Source organism: Hordeum vulgare, chromosome 6H (assembly GCF_904849725.1).
Source record: "Hordeum vulgare subsp. vulgare chromosome 6H, MorexV3_pseudomolecules_assembly, whole genome shotgun sequence".
In the NCBI taxonomy this organism is placed as follows: Eukaryota; Viridiplantae; Streptophyta; class Magnoliopsida; order Poales; family Poaceae; genus Hordeum; species Hordeum vulgare.
The window spans coordinates 551,973,215-551,981,394 of NC_058523.1; the positions used below are offsets into that span (position 1 = coordinate 551,973,215).

The 8,180-nt window shown below is 43.5% G+C and overlaps 1 protein-coding gene across 1 annotated transcript; it reads right to left on the reverse strand.

Moving 5' to 3' along the window:
• Window positions 1–3,261: 3,261 nt before the first annotated feature.
• Window positions 3,262–6,248, reverse strand: LOC123403874 (haloacid dehalogenase-like hydrolase domain-containing protein At2g33255). The gene is made up of 5 exons (XM_045097789.1): window positions 5,748–6,248; window positions 5,614–5,656; window positions 4,474–4,534; window positions 3,911–4,045; window positions 3,262–3,566 (listed from the first exon to the last, which is right to left on the reverse strand). Exons 1-5 carry the CDS (start codon window positions 6,139–6,141, stop codon window positions 3,378–3,380), a joined length of 822 nt encoding a protein of 273 aa, XP_044953724.1. The 5' UTR covers window positions 6,142–6,248; the 3' UTR covers window positions 3,262–3,377.
• Between the last annotated feature and the right edge of the window lie 1,932 nt (window positions 6,249–8,180).

An 8,180-nucleotide genomic window follows, 5' to 3' on the forward strand; every position in this document is an offset into this window, starting at 1 on the left:
GCTATAATTGTATTGATTGGAAACACAATACTTGTGTGGATACATAGACAAAACACTGTCCCTAGTAAGCCTCTAGTTGACTAGCTCGCTGATCAAAGATGGTCAAGGTTTCCTGGCCATAGGCAAGTGTTGTCACTTGATAACGGGATCACATCATTAGGAGAATCATGTGATGGACTAGACCCAAACTAATAGACGTAGCATGTTGATCGTGTCATTTTGTTGCTACTGTTTTCTGCGTGTCAAGTATTTATTCCTATGACCATGAGATCATATAACTCACTGACACCGGAGGAATGCTTTGTGTGTATCAAACGTCGCAACGTAACTGGGTGACTATAAAGATGCTCTACAGGTATCTCCGAAGGTGTTAGTTGAGTTAGTATGGATCAAGACTGGGATTTGTCACTCCGTGTGACGGAGAGGTATCTCGGGGCCCACTCGGTAATACAACATCACACATAAGCCTTGCAAGCAATGTAACTTAGTGTAAGTTGCGGGATCTTGTATTACGGAACGAGTAAAGAGACTTGCCGGTAAACGAGGTTGAAATAGGTATACGGATACTGACGATCGAATCTCGGGCAAGTAACATACCGAAGGACAAAGGGAATGACATACGGGATTATACGAATCCTTGGCACTGAGGTTCAAACGATAAGATCTTCGTAGAATATGTAGGATCCAATATGGGCATCCAGGTCCCGCTATTGGATATTGACCGAGGAGTCTCTCGGGTCATGTCTACATAGTTCTCGAACCCGCAGGGTCTGCACACTTAAGGTTCGACGATGTTTTATGCGTATTTGAGTTATATGGTTGGTTACCGAATGTTGTTCGGAGTCCCGGATGGGATCACGGACGTCACGAGGGTTTCCGGAATGGTCCGGAGACGAAGATTGATATATAGGATGACCTTATTTGGTTACCGGAAAGTTTCCGGGCATTACCGGAAAAGTTTCGGGCTCATCGGTAGTGTACCGGGAGTGCCGGGAGGGGTGCCGGGGACCATCGGGAGGGGTGTCACGCCCCAAGGGGTCTCATGGGCTATGGGAAGAGATAAACCAGCCCCTAGTGGGCTGGAATAAGTTCCCACTAAGGCCCATAAGGTTTGAGAAAGAAAAAACACAAGGTGGAAAGAGTTTCCAAGTGGGAAGGTGGAATCCTACTCCAAGTAGGATTGGAGTAGGACTCCTCCACCTCCAATTTCGGCCAAACCTTTGGGTTTTGAGGCTGCCTCCTCCCCTCCCTCCCACCTATATATACGGAGGTTTTAGGGCTGATTTGAGACGACTTTCTCACGGCTGCCCGACCACATACCTCCATAGTTTTTCCTCTAGATCGCGTTTCTGCGGAGCTCGGGCGGAGCCCTGCTGAGACAAGATCATCACCAACCTCCGGAGCACCGTCACGCTGCCGGAGAACTCTTCTACCTCTCCGTCTCTCTTGCTGGATCAAGAAGGCCGAGATCATCGTCGAGCTGTACGTGTGCTGAACGCGGAGGTGCCTTCCGTTCGGTACTAGATCGTGGGACTGATCGCGGGATTGTTCGCGGGGCGGATCGAGGGACGTGAGGACGTTCCACTACATCAACCGCGTTCACTAACGCTTCTGCTGTACGATCTACAAGGGTACGTAGATCACTCATCCCCTCTCGTAGATGGACATCACCATGATAGGTCTTCGTGCGCGTAGGAAATTTTTTGTTTCCCATGCGACGTTCCCCAACAGAATGCACGTCTAAATAAGAAGTATATCAAAGAAGAGGTTAAAGAGTCTCTATTTCAAATGTTTCCTAATAAAGCTCCGGGACCAGATGGGTTCCTGGCGCATTTCTTTTGGAGGCACTATGAGTTATGTGGTGATGAGGTTATTTCCATGACCATCAGGGTGCTCAATGGAGATGACTCACCAGAGGAGATTAATTGCACATTCATTGTTTTGATTCCCAAGATTGCAAGTCCAAAAGTTTTAGGACAGTTTAGACCTATAGCCTTTGCACTATGAATTACAAAATTGCTTCCAAGGTCCTAATAAATAGAGAGAAACTAATTCTCCCCGAGATAAGCTCACAAGAGTAGTCGGCTTTCATCCCTGGAGACCTCATCACGGACAACTTTATTACAGCCTATAAGTGCTTGCATTATATGAAAAAAAAAAGGTCAAGAGCAATAATTTATGTGCTTGAGAGCTGGATATAATGAAAGCGTATGATAGACTGGAATGACCTTACTTGAAGGCCGTTATGCTTAAACTAGGAATTAGCCCACGTTCACCGAAACATCACGAACAACTTTGTTACAGCCTATGAGTGCTTGCATTATATGAAAACAAAAACGGTCAAGAGCAATCATTTATGTGCTTCAGTCAAGAGCAATCATTTATGTGCTTCAGAGCTGGATATGATAAAGGCGTATAATATACTGGAATGACCTTAGTTGAAGGCAGCTATGCTTAAACTAGGGATTAGCCCACGTTTCACCGAAACTGTTATGAGGTGCATGTCTTCAATTTCTTTTTCGATGCTTTTTCATCGTGGTAGTTTGGATGCTTTCAGGCTTATCAAGGGGAGTGCGGCAAGGGGACACTATTTCTCCATACGTTTTTCTTTCTAGCGGTAGAAGCGCTTTCATGCTTGCTCAAAAAACCATGTTAATGGAGTCCAGGGTATAACAGCGGCACCAACTGCATCAGCAATAAGATCACCTTCTGTTTACCGATGGCAGTCTCTTGTTTTTTGAAGCAACCAGTGTCAATGCTGTACGGATCAGGGATCTATTGAGAAGGTATTGTGATGCGACCAGACAAAAAATCAATGTTGATAAGTCTTCTATTTGTTTTAGCAAGCGTGTGCCTGAAAACTTGAGAGCTGATGTAAAAATATATTCTTGAAGTCCAGAATGAGTCACTTTCACAGAAGTACTTGGGCCTTCCCACGGATGTTGGAAAATCGAAACAGGGGTCTTTTATACGTAGACGCTTGAAGGACAGAATCTGAAAACATGTGCAAGAGTGGATGGAAAAAATGCTTATCAGCCCGCGACAAGGTTTAAAGGCGTACATGCGATGCCTTAGAAATCTACACAATCACAATCATCTATGGTTTTCTTTCGACAGAAACTATACTACTACTAAATTCCAGTCACCAGCTATGGTCATTAGGTATTCATGACGGCCGAATTTCACAGCCATAATTCCTCAGGGCCTGATGCATCCGTAATCGACACCATGCTTGAAGCTGCATCTACGGTCATACGGTCAGAACTGAAAACAAATTTCTTTCCAGCAGTTATATTTTTGGAGGGTATGGGTAAAGATAAACTGATCGATACAGCTCGACATATACCATATTACATTCAGGGTGTGCGACGTTTCCGTCATATTCTACTCTCGGCGACAGATACTGGAGCCAAATCGAAATGCTCCTCCAGCACCGACAGTACTTCGGGGAGTGAAGACACCATGAAGTCAGGCTTAACATCTTCAGGCAAAGAATCGCGGGGGCCGTATCGCCCTGTTTCGTCAAGTAGGCAAGTGAATGCTCCTGCTCTCTTTCCACAAACGATCTGCGCAAGGTTTTCAAAGGTTAGGCAAATGAATCAGTACACACGCACAAGCTACCAGAAAAGATTAAGATTCACAAAAATTGTCCTGAACTCCAGCTTATGTAAGTACTAGAATTAAGGAGCATTTAAGGAAAGCAGCACAAGCACAATTCCTTTTGATTCATAGGTATGATGGAAGTATGAAACTATAACTAACTGTGGAGCTTTCAAATTTTGAACTCATAATATCTACACTAATTTAGGAATCCCGATAGTATGCCTTGATAACTCAAACCATGGCACAAAGTAAACTGCACAGGAATCGTTCATATGCTAAGCTACAAAATGGGATAAAAAATGCTCACGTCATCCTTGAGGCTGTCACCAACCATGATCACCTCGGTTGGTGGAATGTCCCAAGTGGAGCAAATATGAAGCAATGGAGCTGGATCTGGCTTATAGGGGCGGAACTCTCTGCTTAATGCAGGCACAAATGTCATCTGCGTAAGTTTAAGATGTGTGAGATTAGCATATTGAAGATGATTGCAATATTACGAATACTGGAAAGTTATTTCACTTTACCACACCAATATATGACTAACAAAAAATCTAGTTGGTTGAGCATAAAGTAACACATGAATATTAAAAGACATGTATTATGCAGAGTTACAACATAACCTCATAATTTGGCTAAATGTGAACATTCAGCCTTTCTACATGACACAAGGATTGGGGAGCTCGACATGAAGGTATGTTCAGAAATCAGAAAGGTACAAGAAACTAGTTGCAGAACATTACCAGAATAAACACAGATTTGGGTTGAGTGTCCCAAGGTATATCACAGTAATATACATGGGCAAGAACAATGGATATCATCCTAAAAGTATAAGCACGAGATGAACAGAATGAGTTTAATGCAACAACTTACACCAAACCTTTGGTGAAACAAATCAACTGCATCCTTCACATTGCGGGTGATTAAACCCCTCCTGTGCAATACCAATGTTAGGAATCAGTAAAAACATAAATATCTCTAATCTGATAAAGTAACTACATACAGATGCCACTAATAATTGCAGTTTTTTCTGTACCATTAATCTGGTAGAATTTTACAATTACAAACAGATGCTACACATGAACTCACTGTCACATATCAAAAGAAGTAAGTGTGTCTGTTATATACTTACAGACAAGTAAACAACAAACTACTCCCTCCGTCCCACAATATAAGAGCGTTTTGCAAGCTAAAACAGTTTGCAAAACGCTATTATATTATGAGATGGAGGGAGTAGTAAGCAACATGCAAATCTGATGTGTAGCTGTTTAAAAAAAAAAAAAAAACGTGTCTGTTATATATAAACAACAAACTAGCAAGGCACCTGCTGCTAGAGTGCTTCTTCCTGATCACTAGGATTGATGGAATTAAGAAGACGGTCGGAGAATCATAATATTTATGGCTCCATAGAATGCAAATTCCCACTCCACGATGTATGGGAATTCCATGAAATAACATGATTGCATCATAAAAGTTGACAGAGAAAGACGTACTGAACATTAGGAAATACTCCCTCTGTCCCAAAATAAGTGTCTCAAGCTTAGTACAACTTTGTACTAGAGCTAGTACAAAGTTGAGACACTTATTTTGGGAAGGAGGGAGTATAAGGTTTCTAAATGAGGTAGAATGTTGTATGAGCAGATAACTTTATATTGTGATTGCTAATTTGCAATAACACGGGTTCTACTTGCAGATCAAATTTCCAGCCAGTCAATCTATATAGCTACAGCACTCTTTATATCATTCAAAAACAACCCCTATAACTTCCTGAAATGTTGGTCCGTACATCAATCGACAGTTGAATATTCATACAGCAAATCCCCAAATCATGGCATGAATCAACTTTTAAATAACTCCATGGTACTAACAGGTGCAAAGGCGATTACACCTGCACCAAATCAATTCTGAAAACAAAGTTCAGTTGGGCTCATAGTGAACTGCACAGCTAACTGAACTGAACAGAGCATCCAACGCATGCGAATTGAGCTACATTTTGGGGGCAAACAACCCCACCTGATCTGCCTCGCGTCGAGGAACCCGCAGAGCTCCGAGGCCCCTGCAAATCGCAAGCAACGTCACAACCCGATAAGGAAATCGGAATCCAACGCAAGGGGTGGGGGGGGGGGGGGCGACCGGGAGGGGCTCACCGGGCATGATCTGGAGGCGGTCGAGGCCGTCGCGCTCGAACCGGGCGATGGCCTCGTAGGCGCGGCGCTGCTCGTCGGGGCCCCAGGCCTCGATGCAGTGGAGGATGTCGACGGCGCCCCCGCCGGCCTCGCGAGCCGCCGCGTAGGCCGCCTCCCCGCCGAGCACCTCGCGGTACATGGCCGGGAAGTCGATGACGGGCACCGTCAGGGTCCCGTCCATGTCGAACACCACACCCCGCAGTGGGACCCTGCGGCGGGCGGTCGCCGCGGAGGAGGAGGACATGGAGACGGCGGCTGGGGGGCGGGGAGCGAGGCGGCGGCGTGGGAGGAGGAAGAGGGGGCGGGGGCCGCCGGCGAGGAGGCGGTGCGCGGGGAGCAGGCGGGGGAGGAGCATACGTGGCGCGGTCTCCGCCGCCGGACGGATCGCTCCGGCGTGTGGGTGGGTGGGCGGCCGGGAGTGTCCGTGAGGTGCGTGTGGCTCTCGTCCTGGATACCTTTGAGTAAAATGAAGCAAACATGAATAAAATTGACATATGGGTGAAACAATTTCACAAAATGAACCATAGATAAAATGATTCATCCGTATGATCCTTCTATGTGACGCCTGACATATAGACGCTACACTATACTTCATCCGTTTTTAAAAATTTCATTACGGAGTACATATCTATGTATATAGACATAATTTAAAGTGTACATTCATTTATTTTGTTTCGTATGTAGTCCGTAGTTGAATCTTTAACAAGACAAATATTTAGAAACGAATGGAGTATTATGCAGCGCCTTACTAATAGATGTGATACACCTGACCAGTGTGACACCCGGACCCTATTCATGTTTGTCCATCGCCTAGCTGAAAAGAGTTGCACTATATTATATGGCGCATAGTTGAAAGGAGCCACATTATTTTATATTAAAATCATTATAACTTTTAATCCATATATTCGATGAAAATATGTCTTATATGAATGGTGTACATGTTTTTGTGTTCTACACAATGGTAACATTTTCATCTATTTTAGATCAATTTGCTTGATAAAAAGTCTGTTGCAAAAGTGCATCATAATATAACTGACATAATATGTTAAAACTTACAACCTTCGCATGATGATAGCCATTGACCTATAACCTTTATGCATTTGCATTCTACATGAGTTTTGCATTACATAATGAGTACTTTCACGCCAAGGATATGCTTGGCATGTTAATCATCTTTAACATATTCACTTCTTGCATTTAAGTGACTAACATGATATAAACAGACTTATCTTACAAAGTTGCATTTTGTAAGACCATAGTAGTTAATCCTTGCATCATATGAATATGAATTAATTATGTCTAATTTAAGTCCATGTCATTTTCATACCCAATAAATATATGCACCATTATGTTTTGAAACACTAAAATACCTAAGGCAATGTTATGCCCGATTAACACTTGTTAATTTCATCAAGTCCATGAATGTCAACAGAACTTTGCATTTTATAAATCCTACTTCATGCACGTAATTTTTGAAGGTTTCATGTATATCGTATATGTATAAGAGGTTTTAGAGCACTTTTTTTTCTTTGAGAGGGGGAATATATTAATTTCACGAAGATATCAATTATACCTATCATCTACTTCTATAAGATGTCACAAAGACATCCAAGATGCACACAACTAAAAAGAGAAAATAAAAAGGAAGTAAAAAATTAAAGGTCTCGACATAGCGATCGACGCCTCTCAACAGCAGCACACATACCACCACCTAATACAACACCCGGAAGACATAAAATGTCTCCAAAAGCAACGCCCTCAAGAAGGAAACAGTGCAGAGGCGTCGTCATTGCCCGTAAAAAATCTTAGGTTTTCACCCTGTAGAAAGTTCGTGCTCTCAAAATAATTCCTTCAACAAGGCAATCACGTGGCACAACCAATGAAGATCAGGCCTTATGTTTTCACCTTGAAAGTCACAATCTGTCACCCGAGGAGTACCATCAAAAATGAAACATGTCAATGTTGCCGCCCCCACTTATCAGTTATGCTCCTAAGAGTTATCTAACACCTAGCTGACTTCGTCGCCGTCAAGGTTGTCTAATTGATCCTCTAATATCGGTCACCATGATCTTCTCCAGCGTTGTCTTCACGAAAATCGAGAAGCCGACAAGTCCCAAGGTGTCATCAACCAAAAGAGCTCTGGGTCATGCTCTCATGACCTTGTAGGTCGATATGGACATGTATACCGAAATCTAACTGATTCAGGTATCCTAAGAAAGAACTTCAACGGCCGTCCCAGAACACGTCGATGACTAGATCAAGGAGGACCGATCTTGCAGGACGTTGACATGAAGAGAAAAAGAGCACGAGGACCAACAACATACGCATCACGGCATCATGCCCCCATGTCGTATCGATCTAGCCCGTCGCCTCCTAGCCGGTTACCGGCACCGC

Coding starts and splice junctions, on each gene's coding strand:
- LOC123403874 (XM_045097789.1), bottom strand. CDS start 6,141: ATGCTCCTCCCCCGCCTGCTCCCCGCGCACCGCCTCCTCGCCGGCGGC. Junction 5,657..5,747: donor CCGCCTCCAGATCATGCCCG/GTGAGCCCCTCC, acceptor TGCGATTTGCAG/GGGCCTCGGAGCTCTGCGGG. Junction 4,046..4,473: donor TGTTTCACCAAAGGTTTGGT/GTAAGTTGTTGC, acceptor AAACTTACGCAG/ATGACATTTGTGCCTGCATT.